At 36.2% G+C, this 25412-nt stretch overlaps 1 protein-coding gene across 2 annotated transcripts in view; it reads right to left on the bottom strand.

Moving 5' to 3' along the window:
* MYO5C (myosin VC) overlaps positions 1 to 25412 on the bottom strand; it is a 37880-nt gene that overhangs the window by 2343 nt on the left and 10125 nt on the right. For both annotated transcript variants that reach the window (XM_080395055.1, XM_080395056.1), the window contains 30 exons: positions 25068 to 25333; positions 24549 to 24630; positions 24069 to 24209; positions 22811 to 22936; positions 22112 to 22195; positions 21065 to 21199; positions 20608 to 20705; positions 19015 to 19101; positions 18817 to 18928; positions 17676 to 17887; positions 16817 to 16982; positions 16270 to 16416; positions 15503 to 15667; positions 15186 to 15279; positions 14548 to 14611; positions 13186 to 13366; positions 12496 to 12589; positions 11557 to 11620; positions 11401 to 11481; positions 10853 to 11033; positions 8345 to 8438; positions 7493 to 7544; positions 7125 to 7290; positions 6780 to 6867; positions 5971 to 6066; positions 4866 to 5020; positions 3633 to 3722; positions 2216 to 2366; positions 1507 to 1789; positions 315 to 489 (listed from right to left, as the gene is read on the bottom strand). In XM_080395055.1, coding sequence (XP_080251181.1) covers positions 315 to 489; positions 1507 to 1789; positions 2216 to 2366; positions 3633 to 3722; positions 4866 to 5020; positions 5971 to 6066; positions 6780 to 6867; positions 7125 to 7290; positions 7493 to 7544; positions 8345 to 8438; positions 10853 to 11033; positions 11401 to 11481; positions 11557 to 11620; positions 12496 to 12589; positions 13186 to 13366; positions 14548 to 14611; positions 15186 to 15279; positions 15503 to 15667; positions 16270 to 16416; positions 16817 to 16982; positions 17676 to 17887; positions 18817 to 18928; positions 19015 to 19101; positions 20608 to 20705; positions 21065 to 21199; positions 22112 to 22195; positions 22811 to 22936; positions 24069 to 24209; positions 24549 to 24630; positions 25068 to 25333 — 3930 coding nt within the window. The remainder of the gene's footprint in view (positions 1 to 314; positions 490 to 1506; positions 1790 to 2215; positions 2367 to 3632; positions 3723 to 4865; positions 5021 to 5970; positions 6067 to 6779; positions 6868 to 7124; positions 7291 to 7492; positions 7545 to 8344; positions 8439 to 10852; positions 11034 to 11400; positions 11482 to 11556; positions 11621 to 12495; positions 12590 to 13185; positions 13367 to 14547; positions 14612 to 15185; positions 15280 to 15502; positions 15668 to 16269; positions 16417 to 16816; positions 16983 to 17675; positions 17888 to 18816; positions 18929 to 19014; positions 19102 to 20607; positions 20706 to 21064; positions 21200 to 22111; positions 22196 to 22810; positions 22937 to 24068; positions 24210 to 24548; positions 24631 to 25067; positions 25334 to 25412) is intronic.

The raw sequence follows: 25412 nt of genomic DNA, 5'->3' as shown, positions 1-25412 counted from the left end.
CTCATTGCCAGAGGTATCAGCAGGATGAAGAAAAAGCTGAACTGATTAAGGGAAACAACAAAGAAAGCCTGTGACAAAGTAAAGAAAATACATTGTGGAATAAAAACATGGGATAGAACAAAGCAGGGAAATATTGTTAAAAATGCAACAATCAGGAATAAAGAGTTTAAAATTTGATTTAACAACTGGTGATGTGGAATGCTGAAAAATTCATTTTTATCAAATGAAAGGCAAATAGGTCTTTACAACAAATTATTATAGATAGCTACAATTTTGCAATTGGTGCTGCCAGAAAAAACCAGATAATTCAGTACCTGCACAGTAGAAAGAGATGTGCAGTGTTCACATATCTCCTTGGCATCATCATCAGTAATCTTTTTGACCTGAAGGAGCCAGGCTGCTTGAGATAGAGGCTCCAAAGTTTCTTTGGCATTGCTGCTTTGAAGATTCTTGTCCTTAAGCCATTCTTCCAAGTAGCTGATATTACACCTGGGTTAAACCATGAACAGACAACAGAAATGTTAGGTTCACCCTAACAAACAAGTTACCTTAAAGACTTCTAAAGAAGGAATGACCCTCTAGTGCCATGTTCAAATTCATACATTTTAAGTTAAAAAACATACCTGTAGATCATAACAATCAAACAAGTAATAGCTTATTGATCTGCAAGTTTAATCTCTTGTATGTTTAAATTATTTTTATTTTTTTATTTCTTAAAGCTTGCATAATAGAAAGCAAGTTATTAGTTTAGCTCTTTACAGGAAATTTCTAATATATACCGGCATTGTCTACTACACTACAGCACTATATGTCTTTAAAAATACTCATTTACAGCTGAGCTTGTACAGGAAATGAGAACAATCTTTTCACTTTACAAAGCAGGGCTGGGCTTACAACTGATGACCTAAAGGTTAAAGCAGCTTTCTTCTAGCAATGCTCCCAGACAGGTCAAGGTTTTACTGATCTTCTTTCACCTTATTCTGCAGCCTGTCTAATGGAGAATAAATGAACTGCATCTTCTGCAAAACACGAGCATGTTCTCTGGATGCTTGTAACAAGACAGATGAGGCCTGATCTGTACCCTCAAAGGCTCTGTCTCAGTGCCTTTCTCATCACAGAGTATGAAAAACGCAAGTCAGCTTTTGTTTGTCTGCCAGCCAGGGGACACTGCACCTGTTTACTACAGCAAGAAAGAATTAAAAATACTATTTGTCACATCATGAGTGAAATAGCATGGAAAGTATTCTAAACATGCCTGACTTTAAGCTCCAGGCTGTAATTTTCTCTTTTCCTCCATTAGTGTTTCCATGGAAAGAAAAATTTGCAATGTTATGTTGAGAAAGCTCAGCCCAAAACACAAACATCTACTTTTTCAGAAAGTGTAAAAACCAACTGGCTACTTCCAGCACAATGGTTACAGAATATGCAGTGACTTAGAGAGAAACGATGTTACATGAAAGTGTGAAAAATTCATTCTCAAGCTTGTTGAAATTTTACTGGCTTTACCTTATCTGCATTCCTTTTCTACATGAGCACATGTCCTTGCGGAGGAAGAGACTATTGAGGGTGGTAGCTCCAATCAGAAAGAAAAGCTGCTTCACTGCCTGCTTTAGAAGCTCAGAGTCCAAGCCATTCTGGCACATGGTACTATAAAAATAGCTGAGCTGTTGCAGAATAGAGGTCATTGTGTAGGTATCCGTGTCATCTATACTAGAAGAACGTTTACGGAATCCTGTAGGTTTCAAGCCAGAAATTCCTTGAAGACTTTCATATTCCAGCATGCCTGGTACTGAAATACAATAGAAAATAACTGATTAGACCAAAACTCGTAAGACTCCTTTCAGTTATGTAACCTTATTTATTGAACAAAACCTACTTTCAGCATATTTTAAAAGTTAAATGATACAAGAAAAATAAGATACTGACAATGGCTTCTGGAGCACACAAATTTTAAAAAGCCTTTTGTTCCTGTAGAATGCTGATTTGTTTTCAAATCATTATGCCACACCAAGAAATGTCACGAGGAAAAAGTCTTTCCAAACCCTGTGGTGATGTATCATTCAGTGGAATTTATATGTGCAGAAACACACGTGCAGGTACACATGTATAAATCAACAGGAGAAAGAAATCTGTCCCATCCTTTGCCTCCATATATAAGCTTATTTGTATACTTCACAAGCTACATTTAAGTCTGTTTGGATTGCTGCTGCCTTACCGATCATGGGCTGGATGTTGTTCTCCATTACAATAATGAACTGGTGATAGATACGAATGGCCAAATCACTAAGAATTTGTCTGTATTCTGAGAGATCAAAATGCTTCAAACAGTTCTTATTCTGATGTGGAGTGTTATACTTCATAAATTCCTACAAGTAAGTTGTAAATATAATTATTAGAAATGACGTAACATAATAAATATAAATTGTTTACTACAACGTAATGTATGTATTAATGTTAACTCATTCCATCTCTGGCTGGACAGAGCCTTAGAATAAGTCAAAGCTACAGCTAACTTCAGTGGATGCTTCCAGTTTGGGGGTTTCCCGTACTTCATTTTCCAGTTTATGTTGATGTTTACTCTGTTCCTAAAGCCTGCTAAAGCCAAAGGAAAAACATACATACATTTCAATGAACTCTGGAGCAATTCCTAGATCACAAACAGAAAGCAAACTCCCCCCACCCCACCTTCCCCTCAAAAAAAAACAACAAAAAAACCCCAAACCACAATTGTTTATGTTGGCAAACAAAAAACCCACAACATTTTATTGCTGCAAAGGGATCTTTGTTTTGGACTTTCTGACTTCAGAAGTCTAGACTGAATCCTAACCTGCGTGAAGTTTTGAATGTTTGTTAGAAGTACAGATTAAAACTGTATTCTGGATTCAGACTTTTCCTTAATCTTGCAACTAAATTATAAAAGACTTATTAAGTTAAAATGTTCTGTACTCCACAGCTCTTCAGATGTTATCTATAGGCCCACAAGAGGGAGTATTGCTGTTTACACAGTACACAGTGCCTGTGAGTCCAAGGCTTCATGGTACCTCCTTGCTTTAATCCTGAAACTATTCTTACGTGTCTATGCGATTTCAGTTCAGTCTACCTAAGTCTATAAAACCAGCAAAAAAATACAGTAAGAGTTTCAATTGAAAAGATTTAAGAAGAATTTTGAATCTCAGGATAAAACTTAGCTTAAACAAGCAAATGAAATAAGGAAATATCTGACCATTTTACTGTTTTGCTCCTTTCCCGAGGTTTTCTTCTGTAACCTTATTGTGGTAGCAGTGGGTGTTTGAACAGTCACAATTATAAAACATATATGCAGCTGGATATGTGAAGTCCAGTTCACATAAAACTCATGTGGAAGAGTTCAAATTAAGTAGTAGTTTCCATGTCATGTCTTTAACCTACTTTAGCACTTTAATTTTTCCTCAATTTTACTTGATCCATTAGTTCTACACTGTCTTATTATTTGTGTAAGACATATAACACTACTGCAGAGCAATGTGAATATGTAAATATCTGGAAGTAACAGTGGTGAGTTGGTGCATAATTACTGATTATCACTATTTTAAATTCAAATTAAAGTCTGTCAAAGGTAAAGTAATGAAATTATTTGATTAAATCAATCCTACCTCTTCCCCACTGTACTGCTTCAAACAGTTAAGAAAATAATATGTATTGGAAAGCCAAAAGGACAACATCTCAAAGTCTTCTGAATGTTCCTGAAAATGGTAAGTAAAGCAATCTTATAATGGTATTGTCTCATGAAGTTAATTTAATAACTACAGACCGTTACAGAATTGGTGTAACAGAGCCTATGTCCAGCGGAAGAAGCATACAGCATCTATAACATGCTAGCTCAACAAATCATGCTGTGTTTTCAGGCTAACATACACATAGCAAAGATTTCTTTTTTATTTGGCAAACACTGTTTATGTCTTCTCATATGACAGACCAGCTAAATAAATTAGCCTGAACCAAACAGTTTTACACATTTCTACATATGGTGTCGTAGTGTACTGGAGTGTACTTCCTGCAAAAAAAGTATGAACACCACCTGTATACACCAATAAAACTGAACTACATATAAACACAATCTAACGTTGTGCAAGTATGTTTTATTTTTGTTAGCTAAGTAAACACAAGCTTTTCCAATGAATAAACTGTGGTATAAATTTGTTTGTGAACAAACTACAGGCATTCTTTATACAACAAATTTAACTGCATAAACCATAGCCCATTCCTGCCTGTGCTACAAAGCATGCTTGGTGTTTTATTGCATTATAAATCCATAATAAAGCATTCACATAGCTGAATTTGTTATGTAGAAGAGACAACACGCTAACAATTCTTGTTTATAACTTAATTTTGTAAACTGGCTGGCAACATAACTTTAATCATTTGGGTACTAATGCTGCACTACCAAATGACATGTCAGTAAAAACACTACACTAGTAGAACATCAGTGTAAAAACCTCTTAAAATTCTGATACCTGCCTGCCGCCAGACATACTAACCTTCATTTCTGTCCCTCCCACTTTTACCAGTGCTGAAAGCAAAGGTGCACTTCACCTAATTAGCTACTTGTTGTAAAATGTAAAATCCTTTAAGTGATTTTGTCAAGCTCTTTAGATAAAAATAATTCATGTTAATGCATTCTGTTGAGCACAGTAGAGGCTTACCTGGAGGCTTTACAGGGATACTACTACAAACTTCAAAAAGAGTGTCACTAATGATTATTATTCTATTACAGGAATACTAGCAAATGAAAGTCTCAGCATTCCACAGCTATTATGCATACATCTTGTATACCTTACATTAAAAATCAAAAAGCACAGTATAGTACGGCCAAACTTAATTCCTACCTTAACAACTTGTTTGATACCATCAATGGTTACATTCATGAAAGATTTCAGCATGTCAGCATCATTCAGATAATCTGCATACCTCACACACATGAATAGGATGTGAGCTGGAAGGCCAGGTATCATATTAACTACAACTCCACGTGGCTTTAAATCTGCATGAAGGAGAGTCATCAGGTTTATATAAAGATTCAATGATTCAATGCACCACTCTGAAAAAGTCAAGCACTACGGGGTTCGTTTCTTCAGTGACCAGTCACTTGACAATTAATTTACTGATGAATTGCTTGTTTCTGAAAAATTCTGTAACAGTATTGTTCATCTAAGGGTATGAATTAAGTTTTCCAGAGAGGTAGAAGAGTATTGTAGCAAATTCTAAGGCCCAGCACAGTCTATGCCACGCAAGACAACTTCAAAAAGCAACCTGCATTTAACTACTCGTGGGAGGCCCCACCAAATTCTGGCATTGCTTAATGACACACCTTTGTTAACAAAGATATAAACATTCACAAGGCTGAAGCAGGTGAGAAGAAAAGGAAGAGGTTTCCAAGCAGTATTTAATAATGTTACTAATATACATGGAAAATTTGTCGAATTTACTATTATTTGTAAGCTAATGAAAAAAGCTGGTTTGGCAGTAAGATTGATATTGTAAAGAGGACAAAATTCCTCTACAAGAGAGACATGAAAGTACAGTTCCTTTCAGTGAAAGGAATGATACGGAAAGAACACACAGGAGATTAATCCATCACACATGAATATAAGTCCAGTGACTTACCGACTTACTACATGACCAAGAAGAAAGTAAATTCAAGTCCCTGGTGTGCTCTTGAGATTTAGAGCTTTATAAGTGAATAAAGAATAAGAAAGATAAGAAAGCCAGCATTATGCAGAGTCAGACAAATGATTTTTACACGGATAAAACACTTCTGTATTTGAAATGTCTGTCAGCAGAAAAAGAGACTCCAAGTTGTATTGGTGGTACGAGAGTGGAAAAAAGGCAACTTTCGATGTGAATGAAACATGGTGCCTTGTAGATTTTGTTGTAGTGTTCTACACTGAGTATCGTTGATTACTAATAAATTTTGAAGTGTTACTACAATACCAAGGATCAGATTTTGAATAATCCTTTCTTCGTCCTCTCTTTTGTACTCCATCATTCCAATATACTCTTTGGACTCAGTGGGCACACGATCTTCAGCTGTCAAACACAAAAGCACTGTTACTTGCAGGTAAATGGCTAAACTCATGTTCACATTAGAACAAACTATTGGAGAAAAGCAGTTTTCTCTGTAATAAACAGACTATGGGCCCTGTTCACAACAATGTTCTTAAGCTTACGGCTCCAAGCATTGTAAGTTAAGTAACATTTGTATTATTCATGTCAATAGTTTCACTAGATTCAGTGGAATTACTTCATTAATAAGACACACGAACAGCAAAAATACATCTCTACATTAGTCACCTCTGCAATGTTTTTAAGAGTATTCTACAGTGATTCGATAGTCCTGTGTAAGAGCTTTGTACAAACTAACTTCGTATCAGGAACCATCTGCCACTTGAAGGCTAATGGGAGGAATTACTCATCTGATGCAAAACTAACATTCTGTTGGCTCAGAGACAGTTTGTGTGAGGGTATGTATTAACTCCTGTTGACAGAACCTTATGCCTCTGGCTTAATCTTTATTGTAGTCTAGGTTCCATATGTGCCCATTATTTAGCTGGGGAAAAACATACAGGAAAGGACTTCTATGTAATTTTTGTTGATGGTTCTCCTGGCACTCTTTTTCTGAGGTTTTAAATTTCTAACCCCACCCGAAACCCTACATTTATTTTTTTTTACATACTTCTCTTCAAACACAACTGAACATTCAGAACCATGATAAAAGCCATAATCCCATAACAGTATCTTACCTTTTTCAATAGTCTTGGTAAGAGTTTTGATCTGATCCTCCAATTTTTTAATTATTCTATCTTTCATGTCTAGTTTTTCTTCAAGATCCTGTAATAATCAACACCAGTGAGTTCAGAGCAACCACAATTAAAAAACATCTTCTACCAATACATGTTATTGCCACAAATAAAGAGCACCACTATGTGCTTTTACTTATATTTGGTGGAAGAAACATGAAACCTTCCTATCTTTTTTCTCCCCCAATGAATTGAGAAAACATCCTGTCCATACCACAAAATCATGATTTCTTTCTTTTCACCCTGCATTTCAGGTACAGTTTCTTAACGACAGTTTAATTTCCTCACCATGTTTTCCACCGTAAGTCGAGCTGTCTCTTGCTTTATCTTGCTTTGTACTTCATCCTGGATTTCATCTTGCATCAAACCATTGCTCAGCCCCTCAATTTCTTGGGTTGCAAATTTCACTTTCTCTTTTTCTTTTATGTCTACTTCATTCTGGGCCTCAGTAGTTCTAAAAGTAGATAGATAAGCTTTGCTTTTATTCTTCTTTTGTTAAAGCATAGTTGTATCATACTTTTTCATTTCTTATTAACTGTACACAAGGCTGTAAGGCAAAACTTCTATTGAATGTGGTACTTAAAAGAGTTTAAATGACTTTGTTACCAAGCTTATAGCAACTACATTTCTTACATTAAAAAAATTAATATATTTACCGTCTTTGTGTTCTATCCCCTTCTAGCTCATAATGCAGCCGATTAGACATCTCTTCCATTTTTTCAGTAATAATTAGCAACAAAACCCAAAACAAAAGAAAAATAACAATATCAAATTTGCTTACTGTTCTGTACTAGTATTCTGTAAATCTCTTCTTACACTCATATTTTTGTTTCATCCAATGAAATTGAGTGACATGCCAAATAATGCATCAGAGAAATATCTGACTACTCCACACCACACAGAAGATTATATGGGATGAGCAATTTTGACATTACTAACTTCTTGCAGTTGGCAGTAAAACTACTTGCACATTTTAAATTGGTTGCCTAGGAAGACATTGCAGTTAGAGAGACTCAGAATCCTCAGCTAAGTATCATTTCCTAAATCAAGAACTTTCAAACAAGCAAATTTAGCAAGAACTTTTCCCTCTGCCTCCCACTCTGAATTTTTTAATACTCTCTGAAGTTCACCTCATAGAGTGTGCCTTCAGTTTCAAAACTTCTTTCCTTTTTATGACTGTTTACAAAGGGCATACTCCATTACACATATTCTTAGCAGAGCCTTACTGAATACATTTGCAGACATCCAAACCACAGAACTGAATGACCTCAGAAAGGTAAAAAAGCGAAAAAAGCACACATGCTTGCATGCATATTATTCATTAATAACAGAGATATAAACTATACAACACATTTTTTCTTTGTGTTTCTTACATTTTACTAGCAAGAAAGTAAGTAATCAGGCAATGAAGTTATAATGTAATAATTGCTTCAGCTTTTAAAAATTCAGATATAGGGAATTCATCATCTTAGACAACCGAAAGACTAGGGATGATACTGGCACTTTACCTTTCAACTTTACAGTCTGCTCTTGAAGACGGTTTTCAAGATCTAATTTTTGATTTTCAAGTTCAGAAACTTGCTGTTTAAGATCTGGAATCACCTTTTAGAGAGAAAGAAAATTTCTGTATTTCAGCACCTTCCTTCTTTTCAAACGTCCGCAATAGTTCCTATGACACTGGACAACCTTCAACTGCAACTAGCCAAACACAGGGGAGAGACTGGGGGGTAGTACTGCTCCCTGCTTGCCTGACTTGTTTAACTTTTCTGGAGGCATCTGCTGCTGGTCACTCTTAAAAATGAACGGTGAGCTAATTAAATGATTAGACTGGCCCAGTACTGGGTTCTTCTGTCTTAGTTTAAAGGAAATTACACTGTGGCTTTAAGTTCTCTAGCCCAATTAACACTGAAAAAAGAATCAATATGTTATAAAATCTTTTTTAAAAAAACCACACTATAAGTAACTTTTCCTTACATTTTCAATTTTCATAACTTTGTTTTGAAAATATTTCTTTAGTTCTTCTTCACTCAGCAGAAAAAAAATATAGTATATGCTATCTTCTGGAATAATACCACCTCTCTGTGTTAGATAGGTTTTACACAGTACTAGTAATTAAGACGCCTAAGCCTTGTCTGCAATTTGTTAGCAACTTGATATGCTTAGCTGCCCTCTGGTGGGGAGGACTTCAGAACTGCGCAAATCCGTAACCACCATAAATCCCACAGACATCTAGTTTTTCCCTATCAGATTATAGAACTTGTCAACTTAAGAGACAGAAACAGCTCTGCAGAAGCTTCTGAGAAAAAGATGTTAATTATTGTCCTCTGACTACAGGGAAAGAATGAAGTAACTAAATTCTGAACTTGCATGACTCAGTACAATGAGAATTGAAGCTGGCTGCTGTGGGTTGACCCTGTCTAGCCAGCAGCCAAGCACCCGTAGAGATGCCCACTCCCCCTGTACCCCCACCCCACACCCCACCAGAACAGGGAAGAAACTAGCAAAATCAGAAGTGAGAAAACATCTGGGTCAAGATAAAACCAAGCACCCCCTTTCTTCTTGCTCTACTTGAGTTTTTATAGCTGAGCATGACATTAAATGGCAGGGGATATCCTTCTGGTTAGCTCGGGTCAGCTGTCTGGGCTGCATGCCCTCCCAACTACTTGTCCACCCCCAGCTTAACTGGCTGAGGTGGGGCAGAGTAGGAAAAAGAGAAAGCCTTGGCACCGTGCAAGCTCTGTTCAGCCACAGCCAAAACAGTCATGCTATCAATACTGGTTTACCCACAAATGCAAAATGCAGCATGAGACTGCTACAACAGACCCAGTACTGACTCATAGAAAGCTACAGTATCACAAAACCACTTTTCATTAAGTCTGAAATATCCAAAGTGTTCCATCAGAAAAATATATGGCCTGACCAAAAAATGGCTACTTTTTAAAATTATCAGATGAGAAGTTCAAGTCAGGTAGGTATTAAAAAAGGTATGGTGAGCGAATTTTCTGGTCACTGCTAAACCATTGATTCATTTTTTAGTTAAAATTCCATGTAAATAAAAAACCTAAGTAAATACTTTTATCTTCATCACTTCCAGTATAAAGCTGCTTATTATGTAGAAATTATCACACCGCTCAAAAGTTCCTCACAGTGTTGAGAAACTGCAACAAGAACAACCAAAATATTTGCATGAGCTCAGCAATGGACATCCTGACAACATTCTGAAGTCCAAAACACCTTTTATAAAATCTGAATATTCAGCCACATAAGCATATGAGGGTTCAAACACATTCTAAAGACTCTCAGTGTCTCCCCAGCTATCAGCAATAGAAGGCAAGGCTTGTGTCTGCACTACACACCAAGTCAGGCTTTGTAAAATGGTTGCCATTCTGTGATTAGAATCAAATCTCAATTCAGGTTTATGCAAAAGAAAAGGGAAAAAACCTATGGGAGGCTGCCCCAGCAAGCTGCACACTTGGGCAATAAATTTGGCTGCCTCCTAACACACTACCCCAGCATGCAAGGAAACAGCTGAGACCTTATCATTCTACAACTACCTGAAAGAAGGTTGTAGGCAGGTGGGGGTCGGTCTCTTCTCCCAGGTAACAAGTGACAGGACAAGAGGAATCAGCCTCAAGTTGCACCAGGGGAGGTTTAGATTGGATATTAGGAAAAATTTCTTCACCGAAAGGGCTGTCAAGCATTGGAACAGGCTGCCCAGGGAGGTGGTGGAGGTATTTAAAAGACATGTAGATGTGGGGCTTAGGAACATGGTTTAGTGGTGGACTTGGCAGGGCTACATTAACAGTTGGACTCAATAATCTTAAATGTCTTTTCCAACCTAAATGATTCTATGATTCTATGATGTGCAATCTTAGATGGCCATCTCTGTTCCAGGCTTGAGATTTCAAGGACATGACCATACTACAAGATTTTGAGAGCCTTGTGCCAGAAACGCATTTGGATTGTATTACTAAAGTAACAAAAACATACTTTGCTTTACTACACCTTGATCTTACCAGGTTTTCTGAAGTTAGCCTGCTAACTTCAAGTCGAATACCATCATTTATGTCATTTTCCTCTCGAAATAATTTTTGTAGATGATTAATATCCTGGCTAAGATGTTCAACTTTAAAGTTCAAACCTTCAATCTCTTTTTCGTATATTTCTTTCTGAGACTGGAAATGACTTTCCAATACTCTGTTAAAAAAACAAGGGAGAAAGAACATGGCAGATGTAGTACAATCTTGATGCGATGGGTCAGGCTTAATACAAAGTGGAAACAAAGTATCATGGATAACATGTAGACATTCTGTAATACCACCCATGCATTAAAGGAGTTGAAAGTTATGCATATCTCAGATGAAACACATTTCCCCAACTGCACACATACTCACTTACCTCACTGACTTAGAAGTTTGTTAAACTGATTTTAAGCTGCTCAGCCAGTATTGTTCCTTTCTTAAACAGACGTTCAGTACTGCACTGTCAAATCAGTTACTGATCTTTCTGTTTATCTTCTAGATCACAGCTTGGACTTATGAAAACACTGAAGAACTGAACTAACCTTGTAGCTTTTTTCAAGCCCTCGTAAGCAAACCACACTTCTCCATCCTCATTTAAGTGTTCCAAGTCATCTGTAGAGAGTCTAAAATATAAAGCAGTACAGATGAACAAAATGTACTTCTTAAGCTTTTTTAAAGAGACCTCAGAACAAAATTACCTGCTTCGTACATCTTCAAAATCATAACTCTCAAGAAGCTGTTTTGTAACTTCTGACATCTTTTCTGGAAAAAACAAAAAATTTGTTACATGAACAATTTTTTCCCCATATTTCAAGTTAAGTTTGATTATAAAAAAATCAAACCAACCTATTCCTAAATCTACAAGGTTCTTTCCTGGTAAATCAGATTTACTGAGTACTACAAGAATATAATGAGGGACTTGGTTCTACTTCTGGACATGTAAGGTGCACTAGATAAGAAAAAAAAATATTGGTGGTATGCCTAACACATCAGACCTCCAGTGCAAAGTTAAATCTTTCTGTTCTGTATCTGGACAACTGCTAGAGTTGAAGAAATGATTTGTCATCTAGTGCTAGGTTACTACATTAAATACTGCAGACACAGGTTTGCCCTATGACAGCGTTAGCATTGAACAAAGTACACAACAATAGTGCTTCTTATTAAGTACCTTTTCCCAAAGCGAACCTAACTCAGCAACTTATTTAAGCATATTTGACATTTCTTGGACCTAAGGCTAAAGACAGCATGAATGAAAGCAAGATAATGTATTGTTTCCATAATCTTGGATCTCTACAAGCTACTTGTTAGATTCTAAGTGAAGTTTAAATTATTAGCATTGACTTTGAAACACAAAGGAGAAATGTCTGAAATCAGAATTTCTTCAAATAGGTACCCTAGATCTCAGTATTCAGTGATCACTTTGTAAAACTCACCTGTTGGGGGGTTGTCCATTGTGTGTCCCACCACCCCCCCCCCCCATCCCCCGTTGTAAGTAAAGGTAGGAACAGAATGAAATCCCTACACGATGGAAAAGAGAAATGGGTTTTTGTCAAAGCTAACATGAAAAAAGTCAATTTAAACTGGCCTGTTTCACACTGTACTCGGTAAGTTCCTGAACTATCTAGTATGTAGCTTACCCCTCAGTTCTCGCTTCTGTGACTGGGCCTGCTTCTCAACATCCAATTTTTGTGTCTGCAGCAGTTCAATTTCCTTTTGCAACTCAGGTATTTTCTGAATCAGACAAAAATTATAGACCGAGACAAGGAGGGAATGACAAGGGCTGAGTATCAGTTACATCATAAAGATAATGATAATTAATAACAAGTTCATATGGCAAAAGGTTTAAAATGTGTTTTGTTTAAAGCATTTGGTTCTCAAGCATCAGAGGAGAGTAATGTGATGTAGTGAAAACTTGTGTCTCTGTCATGGAATTGACTCAGAGAAAAAAATGTGACTTTACATAAAAGTACTATTTTCAGGCCGTTTATAAGCTAAATTTATGAAAATAAAAACAACTGAGAAACTAATATTTTTTTGGAAAAGAGGGAAGAAAAAGAGATCCACACATTTAAATGTATAAATATTCAGGCACAATTACTCTTCAAAATGTGCACTTATTTCTGTGAGCAGTAACTTACTCATGTTGTGTACTATATGCAAACACTGCAACACAGTGGTGTATCAAATACAGCTTATTAACTACAAATTCTTCTAAATATGCACTGGAGAAAAAAAAAATTAGTGAAGACAATTTATAAATAGAACACCCACATTCTCTACTTGCTTTATCTAGCAAAGACTCCAAAATGAAACGTGTCATACTGTACCTGTGCTAGTTTTGTAAGTTGTCCTACTTCCATTTTCAAGCCATCCTGAATGACGATTTCTTGCTGAATTTGATGTTGTAGCTGAGTTTTTTCTTCTTTCAGAATCTTAATTTCTCCCTTGAGCAATTCAATTTCCTTTTCATAGTCCTGCTTCTGATTTTGGAAATTTTTCTCAAGTAACCTAAACAAGGAACAAAAATGTGGTTTAATTTTCCTACATTCATACGTGAAAGAGTGGGCTTTGGTTTTGTTTTAATTTGAAGGACATGTTTCATTGAAGAGAACGTAAATGAACCATAAATACTTAAAAAATGCTATCCTACATCCTCAGAATCAATTTACAAATTGGATGATAATGGGATGAAAATGTCCCTGGACTCCGCTACATCTTTCAGATATTGAGACTGAATTCAAGACAAAACTGAGGTTTTTCAGCCTAAAGGCTAATTCTCTAACTCCCTGAGAGCTGGCCTACCTGGGCAGCTTTCTGCTACATTTATGGTCACAGTCACTTACTGAAGGAGAACACAGCAACAGAAGGCCCTGTATCCTTCTCTGTAAAATAATGCAGGAAGTTTTCCATTTTCTACTAATCCCTGCTAGAATGGACCAGCTTCCAACATAATACAGTTCATGGGCAAAGCAGAAAAAAACTAGCAAAAAAGTCCTGTTAGTATGGTTTGAAGTTATTTGCAGCTGAAATCAGACTGAGCTGAAATATCACATGGCTTCCAACCCTCAGGAAGGACTGACTGCACCCTTCACGCTTCAAAGAACAGCATTTATCTAGTACCTAAACTTCTCTGTCTTTAATCTAAGATAAGCAAAGCAACAGCCATTTATTGCTAAATCATAGGATTTAAATACTGCAAATGAAATAAAAAAAAAAGGGGTGGGGGGTGGGGGAGGTTTTCCCCTACATTTTTAACCAAGTGGCCTTTACAAACCCTGCCTTTCCTTCAAGATGAATTTTTCAATTCTTCCCTTTAGTATTCACTTCACAGGAATTCTGACTGGTACGACTGCTCTTTCAGTCCTGACTGAATTCTGAGTTTATTTCCAAAGAAACCATTATTATCAGGGCTGCCTTTCAATTCTCAGAAAGACACATGAAAAGACAGGAAACTGCAAAAGCAATAACATCTCAGGTCTATAACATAATTTCCTGCACATAGCCGACCCACAAACAAGCATGTGCTTTTCCTCAACTGTACGAAGTACTTCAGTACTAGCATTAACGTTCAAGAACACTGACAGATTCATAAGTGATGTGAGCATAATACATTTAGAGCAGGAGAAAGAAAGGCAAGGCAAGAGAAAAAATGAATGTTGTTTCAAAGCAATAAAATTCAGATTCCATACATTCTTTGATTTTCTTCTTTTTGTACATCATTGAAGAGCTGCTTTGTGAGGTCGTCCATTTTCTCTGTCAAAAAATATTTCAATATTTGAAACTTCCATGCAATTATGTACATTTATTAGAACAGTATGACCACAACGAGAAGTTTGGTTTTAGTAATTAAATTCTAAGGTATTTTAAGGCTGAAACAACTCTCTCAAGTGCCAAAAATTATCACAGTAAATTTTACTAGTAAAGCTATAGAATAAAAAGGTTCTGAAACACCGAAGTGTTACTTGTCTAAAGTATACTTGATCTCATGTGCTAAGCATGTCCTTTGAAATTAAGATTCTTAAAAGCAGTATATTAAAGGAATCAAGGACAAAGCATCACTTCGAAGGAATGCATGTGCACGAGAAAGGAAACATAACAGGAGAAGAGATTTTGCTACTGAAAGAACAACGTTAATTTAATGATTAAATTAAAAGCATTTGCATTACACATTCTAAGCAAGAGAAGCTTAGGATCAACTTTTAATTTACTGTGAATTCAGCGTTTATATTGCTTTTATTAGAACAAAAGTCATTGACCTTTACATAAAACCTGAGTTTACAACTTTACCCCACTATAACTCCTTTAAATCTCCTTTTGGTTGTTGTACCTTTCATTTCCTCAGTTTTTGCTTGGAGCTTTATTTCTAAGGTGTCTTTCTGTTCTTGTAATTCTTTATTCTGATTCTCAAGTTTTAAGATTCTCTGTACACATAAAGAGCAAGAATAATATATAAATTACAAAAGGAGAAAGAAATCGGTCACAGAAGGTCTAACAAACATATACTGACTCCCTTCCTTCCCCCACCCTGCCCCAGGAAAGCAAAGTTACTTAGTAACTCTAGAGTCATTCATTGGATAAATCTAGTGGCTGAAAAAAATATTTAAGCAAAAAAAAAAAGGAACCCAGACAGTAATTAAAATTTACCTGTTCGCTGTCCTCTTTATATTTTTTCCCTTTCTCTTCATATGCTCTCTTTTGAGCAGCTAACTTTTCAAGATCTAATTCGAGTTTCTGAATAGTATCCATGTCATTCATATGACTTGAAGCCAGACTGGTCAATCGTTCCAGCAAACCATGATTTTCTCTACTCTACAGTGAGTAAGACAGGTTAAAAGAAAACAGAATAATGCACACCTGAAACTCTTTAATAGATTTTTGAAGGAAACACCTGACCTATTTCTGCGCACCATCCTGTATCAGTCATAATTATTCCAACCAAGGATTATTTCCACCAATTAGACTAAAGCTACCATCTTAAAGATGATTTGGCTGGTATAGCTCTCAAAAATAAGCTGCAAAATAAACATAATATGGAATTCCCAGAAGTTACCAAATATGTTGTACCAGAGCAGTATCTCACACATCCTTCATCCCAATACAAGTAACCCCACCCAGAGATTGAATGGCCTACTTAAGAAACAGTAAAAATATAAAATTTATTGCAGACTCTTCTTGTTGCCACAACTAACCCAAAAATATAAGGATACTCTAGATTATTCTTCCTGCCCTAGATGTAGGAAGGATAGTAGTGGTTTACATTAAAGACCATATCCCTTACATATTCTCCTGTCTTGTCAAGTAAAGTACGGATATTGTAATTCACTAAAGACTCTAGTCAACAGGAGAGCTCTGAATAAAACAGATATGATAAAAAAATTAGTTAAAATCATAAACTGACTGGTATCTCTCACCTGTTCTTCTATCTTTTTCTGCAGTTGCTGAACTCTGTATGAAAGCTGGATATTCAATACAAACCGCCGAATATTTTGAAATCTGCGCCTGGCAAGCCACGCACGGGCGTATTTCTGAAGGATCACAGCCTTGTGCTCTTCAAGCATCTTTAAAATAAAACATTAATATCTGTCTGCCATTATCTATAGCTCAATCAGCATCCATGTAACATTCTGTGAATCTACATGCACTAGTAATGACAAAGCTTCTCACGGAAGTATCAAGATACTGTAATACCCAGACAGCAGACACATTTGAACCACTGTGGTAATCACATTCATGATCTGCATCAAGTATTAATCAGACAGAACTCCCAGTAGCCCCAAGATTATATCTAAGCTACTGTGTATCAGTATTTTTATTGTAACAATATAAAAATAGAGTAGAAGATATGAGAACCAGACACACAAAAGATAAAGTATTAGGGATCACTGCCCCTGTCTCCATCTTTCTTACAGAGCAGTAGCTGTTTCCAGTTAATGAAATAAAATTTTTGATAGGCTGTACCTTCCGATATGTTTTTCTTGCTAGAAATCCTCTTGTATAAGCTTGAATTGTTACAGCAGCCACACGGATGAGCTGGCAAAGTCTACGGACTAGGTAACCCCGACAGTATTTCTGAATAATTATAGCTGCCCATGTTTGCTTCAGAGTTCTTGCAGTTATAGCTTGCCTTAATTCAAAAGACAATAAAGTTTACTTAGGTCACATCAGATTTCCTTTGCACATTCCCTCTGTCAGTCACATCACACACAAAAAAACCAGAAGATACTGAAAACAGGCATCCACTATCTAAAATAGAGCTTTTTCTTCAATCAAAGTGAGAGGGAATTGTCCACCACCTTTGAAATTCATTCCACAAGCAATTGTTTTGATGGTGTCTTTCTGAAAATTTCAAAGCCTACATAGAGCCATCTTCCTCTCAGTCTGCTCTGTGAACGACTGGTGCAGTTTCTCTGCTGCATAATTCCTTGTAATAATTTGTACACACTAATTTGTAGACTCTTGTAAATTAAATTGCTTTTCCTTTCTGCTCCCTGATTTCTTCTCTGGCTCTGATGCTAAGCAGTAAGCCCAAGCCAATAACTGGGTCACGCGCCATTAGCTAAGGACTGAGCTTACAGGTAGACAGACCTCTCAGGAATCTGGCAGACAATATTTGAAATCTGCTAGAGTACTTTCTTCGTATCAGCTGAAAAACTTGAACATTTTCAAGTCCATAATTACAATGAAAAGGAAATGGAAATACAATCTGAATTGGTCTTTCCTAAAAATTACACTTCAAATTAGTGCTGAGCATTAGTTTGACCTTCTATATCCTTTCAGGCATGCCTTAACCACAAATTCATTTAGCAGCCAAAAGTACCGTACAGTCCGCTGCCCCCGGAAATACTGCTGTATTATAATAGCTGCTTGTTTTATGCAAAGGAATTTCTTCCGCTGCAGCCAGCCTCGAACACTCTTTTGGATCGTAATGCATGCATGTCTCAGTTTATCTGATCGCAGTTTCTCTAAGTAGGCAACCTGTCCTGCTCTGAAGAAAATCTTTGTTCTCCCAAACTGATACTGGCTATGATCCTGAAAAAGAAAACAATAAGCATATAAACTTTCAGTTTATGATTGTAGACCACTCTCTTCCTTTTATAAATTGTCACTTCAGGCAAGCTCTTCTGAAATGACATGATCTTGCTAAGTAAGAATATCCTCTCTGCCTTCTTTGTAGATAGAAGTATATGGGGGGAAAATCCACTTAGCAGAAAAGAACCAGAGAATTACATCCAAAAATCGCACCCTGGTGATCTCATTAAAGCGAGGACCTGGACTTACCATCAAGGCCTTGAAAGCAACCTCTTCGCCCCCTCCTGCAAGGTTGGTTCCTTGGGCTCAACACTACCTTTTGGTGTGCATGTCTGGCCTTGAATCAGAGAGCTGTGTGAGCAAAAACCCAGGGGAGAAGCTGCTTTTAAGCTCAGGCTCTCACCCTTGGCCTGTGCCAGAGCTATACTGCAAGTATGCCTGTGTGTAGCCTTACACACTCCTGAGTCTGAACTCAGTCAGTACTGACACACTGACTCGAATCACTGGCTTGAACTTGGACCAGCCTTGTCACTACAGCCTTGTCTAACAAATAGCAATATGCAAAATAGCACATTTTAGAACAGTTCTCCAATATGCTGCATTCCACCATAAAAAGCCCTTTTGTGTGTGTAAAATTCTAATACTTGATAAACATGTATCATTTACTGCTTACTGTAGAGCATCTTCTATTTTACAAGTGAAGATACTAAGCACAGAGCGGTCAAATCACGGGTCCATGGCCACATCATGACTGGTCACAACACAAGGCTATTGACTCACAAGCTGATGTGCCATGCACTAACTCAGGAAAGACAGCAATAATGTAAATATCTTTCCTATTTGAGGAGTGAGACACCACTCTTGGCAAAAGAGACCTTTATTAATAACTGATGCTACGCTACACAGTGGGTCAGTACAGACAAACTAACCTGGATTAGCCGCTGCAAAACAATCTTGCAAATCTGTTTTTTATCATTTATAGAGAGTTCCTGCTGTGTCATAAGAATGCTGTAACGGCTGAAAAACTCAATGTAAGTCCACCTGGAAAATTAAGAGTTAGCAAATGTAACTTATTTAAGAGACATCCAAGTACTTTTTGACACACGGAGGCCCACTGCTATCCCTACCTGGATGGGTAGCTCTGCGCACTAATTCGAATAGTTTCCAAAACACCACACGCTCGCAGTTGCTGAGCAACTCTCTTTGAATCAAACCTAAAAAAGCAGAGTTATATTTTACATTTTTGCTGGGTTTTGCATGCTGTAATAGTTAGAGCCATTCTACTAGCTGCATTTCTATTTCTGCCCATAGGATGCAGGGCTCCCTACTTTTATTATGGTGTCTTGTTTTTTTTTTTTTAATATGGGATAGGAAGTATCTGAGGTTTCTTTTTCTTCCTCAAACAAAAGGAAGGCTGTGTTTATTTCTCTCTTATGAAAAGTCCTGTTTCCTTTCAATATTTATCTTGACAGTTCATATCAGCATGTGACAAAGAATCATGCCACTCTCAGCACAAAACATACACAAAATAAATTCCCTCAGCAGTCTATTGACAAGAAATTCTGTCTAGGTACCTTTTAGCACACTGACTATGAATAAACCAAGATTTACTCACGAAAATCTGAGTTCAAGATTATTAACACAAGGCATGGAAAGACCCTTGCCAAATCTGGACCAGTGATGATATGCCCACAGAGCACTGCGCTACAGTGTCGATCCAGTACTAGCTAAGAGATCCCCATGGCTGACAGACGACTGTTGTTCTTTCACAAACTTAAGATACACTCTTCTAGTCTAATTCAGACATGTTTTTAAATTAGCCAGGCTATTTTCCCCCTCACTGCTATCACACAGAATAACGAAGTCTCACTGTACCGATAGCGAAACATTGCCATTTGTAACATGTTTTGCATGGACAGATTTTGTCTGGCTTCAGAAAAATTAGTTAACACACTTTAAAAATTTAATTTAGAATCAAAGTTTGCCTCTTCCCTCCCACTCAGATATGACAAAAGCTTTTATTTCATTTGTCAGTACACTACTATCCAGCTGAAAGGTGTATAACTGAAACTAGAGTGCTTCCACAGGTCTGCCCACAAAATAGACCAATAGCTGCATCAAAGTTAACTCTTACTTACATGTTGGTGGTTATCAAGCTGTTCATAGGAATTGTGCAAATTATCCGTCACATATGATTGCATTATAAGATTAAAATGATAAGAAATTACGTGGGAAAAGCCAAGGCTACGTTCAACACTGCTCACACATTTTCCAACTTCTGAAGCTCTTCTAAATATTCGTGTGGACAAAAGGGAAGTTTACAAAGAAAATAGCAGTGGCTTCATTCCATAAATAAGAACTGGTGCTAATCTACACTCTACAAGAGCAAACACCCATATAAAATATCCATCAGCTTAAACCAAAGGACAACCTTTCCCCAGAAAATGTTATGACAAATACATAAACACTAATATCCAACTTGAAAAAATTTAGGATATTAGGAATTATTAAGGTATCAATAACTATTACAGAATGATTCCATTTTTGTAAGACGACAGTACTTTTTTTACTTCGACCATCTTGAAAGGAAAAGTATGTTCTGTATGGGAAGTTGTTCAATAATAAGAATTTAGCTTGTTGATGTGCAGCTACTGTGAAATAGAAAAATACTCTCTTAATTTTAAGGTAATATAACAGCTCAACACCACTAACATACTTACTTAAAAGGCAACTTCTCATCATTTGGCTTTATGCATCGTACATAATGAGGGGTGGTTGCATTGAGTGTCACCATAAGTAAAGACAAAGAACTCCGGAACTAAAAAATATCAGACATAACAGTTTTGCTAATGAAACATTTACAGCCAAGTAAAAAGTCAAATCTTAGATTTTTAATTATTTGTTAGGTTTTGGCTGGACACTGGGAAATTACCTTAAATGCAGGAAATTTAACAGTCCTGCTGTACCTAACAGTCTCCTATATAGAAAACAAACAAACAAATATACACACCTACTTACACCCAGAGCTGGAGCACTGCACTGTGGCTTGGCTCTTGCTGTACTGAAAACTGGATAGTCCCCCATGAATAGTAACAGAACACAGTACCATAGTCTCAGACTGCCCAGTACACCTCCCTGAGAGTACGAGCATCACAAAATAGAACGTTTATGTAGTACCTTGCTGCCAACAGTCATTCGGAGTTGTTTGTTAGGTGACTTGAGAACAGGTCTTGCAGATTTGATGCTTATAGTTGAACTGAAAGGCAAACTGGACACGGGGTTGTCTTGAAAAAAATTTTCAAACAGATGAAACTAAAAGTGTGGTGAAAAAAATCACAGATAAATACTGTGGGACTGTAGTAACATTTAAATAAAAATTACATTTACTATAACGTAAAATGCAAAACTCATCCACCTTAATGCTTAGACCAGGTATTGCAGGACTTGGAACCGGATCTTTAAGCCACAGACAAATAACAATTGAAGAAACAGCTGCAACAATTCTGCATCTATTGTGAAGCACTTACACATTTCACAGACAAAACTCCACAACTGTTAAGCAGGCCTGAAAAAGCTATTTCAGTATGAGCAAACATGGACACAAATAACAGACCAGAGTTAAAAATAAGACCACTTAAGGTTATTTTTTCACAATATTTAATTTAGATTAAGAATATGGGGGTTGGTCAGATTAAAATAGCTTCTTAATAGTAATCCTGAAGTCTCAAGGCTGTAGATTTGAAAGGGACAGAGCCTTCAAGCAGATGGGAAGTGGCAGGCACATACAAGACATCTGATTTTTTCCCTGCCCTGGCATTCTCTTAATCTCTTTTGAAGAATAAACAAAGGCAGCTGTTAATGATAAACTACCTATTAAAGCTACATTAATAACTAACAAAAAAAAATTAATGATAAAGTGAATTGTTCAGTTACAAGGATTCCAAAATGATCTTCAAGGAAGATATTAAGGAAAAAACCCACCAAACTACTAGCAAAGTAAATGCACATATATGAAAAAGTTGAATACTGTGTTTTTCTACCTTGTATGTTATTTTGACATTAAAAATACACACTTGTAGAATATTAATAAAAATTAAGACTGAACTAATGGACTCAACCTAATTTAAAAAAAATCTTTTTATCAAAACAAATAAAAATCAGATCTGAATCAATTCCAGTAAAATCAGGTATTAGAAAATAAATCATTACTGATAGTTCACAAACCTTGCTCTCTTTCAAGATTTCTATCAATACTTCACGCACTGTATCTCTGTTTTTTTCCAGAAATCCCTCACATTTATATTCTACCTGTGCAAAAAGGTGAAATCATTAACTTTTCAGCAATATATGAACAGTTAGCAAAACAATACTCTCTCAGCTGTGGTGGCCAACAGCTCTTTATTAGCCTTAAACATGCTGGCTGAAACTCTGCTTTTTACAGTTTCATTATGGCATACATACATACATGCATACTGTAAATTTAGAAGTAGGACAAACTCAGAATCCACTATCAGCTGCAATTTCCTCCTGCCTTCATTAGGGATTTCTTTCCTTCTCTCTTCATTATTCTATGGTTTCAAATCCACATACCATTACATTTGAAATGTAAAATAACTGAGGCTAAAATGTGTACAGACTACAATCTTAACTATATTCTTTTTGCATTGTACACTTTTTCTGCCTCTTTATCTTTATGATTTATTTTTATACTCCCAAATTCATTATGTTAAGCACTTCTTATGTTTAAATGGCATGTTACCGGCAGTATTGCAAATAAATAAATAGTATTATACATTGAAGATCGATTTTATAGGAGTTTTAAACAAGTGTGGTTAATATTTTCTCTATTTCCTAAGTTTATTTCTTTTCTGAATGACCTACTGCTAGAAACGATGAAATAACACTGGGCTGTTTACACTTTACCTTATCAGCAAAGTGTTGAATGATGAAAGAAGTGTTTGACATCCTCGGCTTTTCAAAGAGTGCATTTTTATTGACAAAATTATTATATAGCTTTTGAAGCCAGTTTTCATCTGTTCCATGAGGTAACTGTAAAAATGACAAGGGCAATCTCTTTAGCAAAACTCTTTTGGACTGTTAAAAGCAGCAAAAACACTTACTATCAATAAATACTGTCTGAATAAAGCAGCTTCGGTGAGTTATGAGGCTTGAAAACAACCAGTTTTTGTCTTTTCAGACTAGCCAGTGGCTCTGTGAAGCAAATACTTCTTAAAAAGAAGGTCACATTAATGCATAAATTTGCTGACTAGAGCTAATTCTCTGTTGAGTCATAAATCATTTTGTCCTGAGAGGATGCTACCTGCAATCAGGGACAATTTGAGCCCTGAGAATGCTAGTGAGAACAGTAACAGATAAGTTAATGAGTTAGGGAATATTCCCTAATTTCTCCCATATTACTCCATGGTTTGGATTCTGAGAAGTACAATTTGCTAATACCACCAAAACACCTTTTAGAGACATTCTAACAGGGCTCACCTCACCCTGCCCTGCTTTTCACTGACAAAGCTACTTCAATAGGTTTGGAAGTCTAAGGAACTACATGTATGTAGAAGAAAAAAATACAGGTTCAGGAATTGCTACAGACAGGAGACGGCACAAAGGAAAAAACGTAAGACTGAAAAAGAAAAAGCAAAGATGTAGGTTTGATGCATTCAAAAAGAACCTATAAAAAAGGGAAAGGAAGACTGCTTTTTTTTGTATCAAAATTAGTGATTCATGAAATAAACAAATTGTAGAAATAGTGGTGGAAGAGACATCTGGAGACTAGGTAGTCCAAATTCCTGCTTGGAGCAAGACTACCACCAACACTAGATCTGAGCTGCCATTTGAACTCAAGTCCTGAAAGTATTCAAGGATGGGGATCCCATTGCGCCTCTGCTTAACCCGTTCTAGTACTGCACTACTCTCACAGTGGGGAAATACAGCTGCTGGGTTAGCTTCTAGGTAAGAACCTAGTTCTAGATTCTTAATTTTATAAGAGAAATATAGACAAAGTGGCTTATAATTAAAATTACTAAATAGAGGGCAAACATTAATGTTTGTTTTATGAGGAAAATGCTCTACTTCCCATTTAAAAGGATTAAATATGGATTACAAGTCCAACTTGTAAAAATCTATATAGTTTTTTAATGAGTTCTAAATACAAGAATTTTTAAATTACCAAGCACTCTTCATCCAGAAGTTCTAAAATTCCCATTTTAGCTTCAATAAGGTCAATGACAGGCTGGTTGTCATAGAAATCTATTAAAGTCCATGGGATATCTTCCTTCATATATTCCTCTTGTTCAAGTTTAAAGACATGCTAGATATGTGAAAATTATGAAAATGGAAGGTTACAACTAAGGAAGAAGATTAAAAAAATGTGTTCATTTGTGTGATTGTATATATAAGATAGCAACAAAATATTTATATATTTTGTAGTATACTACATGTCTGTCTCGTAAGAAAATAAGAATTTTTCATTTATATATATGTACATGCATGTATAGATATAAAAACAAATTTATTTTTTTTTATTACTGGATAGCCATTATCCAGAAATATCCATTACTCAAATACAAATAGCATTTGCTAATATCCATTACTGATAATCTCAAAAGATGAAATAAAATAAGGTAAAGAACTGTAACAAAGAACATACCAGATTAAATTGCTGCTGCAGTTTTTCATTAGCATAATTGATGCAAAATTGTTCAAAACTGTTCACATCAAATGTTTCAAAGCTGAAACACATGTCAAATATGAAAAAAAACCCAACCTTGATATTAAAATACAAATGGTAGGATAGCTCCAAAGTCTTAAAAGAGTACTAATATTTCTAAGAAAATTAAATAGCTGTAAAACAAATGGAAGATGCTAAGGCATATCAAAACTTCCCTAGAAGTTAACATTACCAGACATGAGAGCTAAAAAATCCAGAGTTAAATCTAGAAGGATCATATAAAAAGTTAAATTTAAATCTCATTCACAAAAAAACCCCTACTTATAGTTGCTAAACATTTACACTACTCTGGATGCTAAAGAACTTGCATGACTATGACCCTTTTAGTAAAACAAACCCCTCCAGATTCATTAGCAGCGCAAATCAAAAAGTGCCTCTTTATCAAGTCCAAAGAAAAGGCAGAACTTAAAGTAAATTGGTTTCCAGAGACATTCTTACCCATAAATGTCCAAAACACCAATAAAAGTATGTTGTTTGCCAGGGAACTGCAAAGATTGGTTAATTCTTTCCACAATAAAGTCAAATAAATGAGAATAGATCTTCTTTGCCAGAGCATCCCTTGCATTAACAGCCTGAGCTCTCGTCATTGGCTTTATTACAGTCTCTGAGGTAGTGGTGATCTTTCGGTGGCACAACCATCGTGCCATTTTGTCACAGCTTAAATCCAGAAGTTCGCAGAATATATTGAGATGTTTATCTTCCAGCTTTGAAGAGAAAGAAATACTATTAGTTTACATTTAATGGTTTAATTGTTGCCTAGACAGTGAAAGCCTGGCACCACTG

The sequence above is a fragment of the Falco punctatus genome, assembly GCF_963210335.1.
Source record: "Falco punctatus genome assembly, chromosome: 7".
NCBI lineage: Eukaryota > Metazoa > Chordata > Aves > Falconiformes > Falconidae > Falco > Falco punctatus.
Note: the sequence above shows the minus strand (reverse complement) of the source record. Positions and strands in the feature narration are given on the sequence as shown.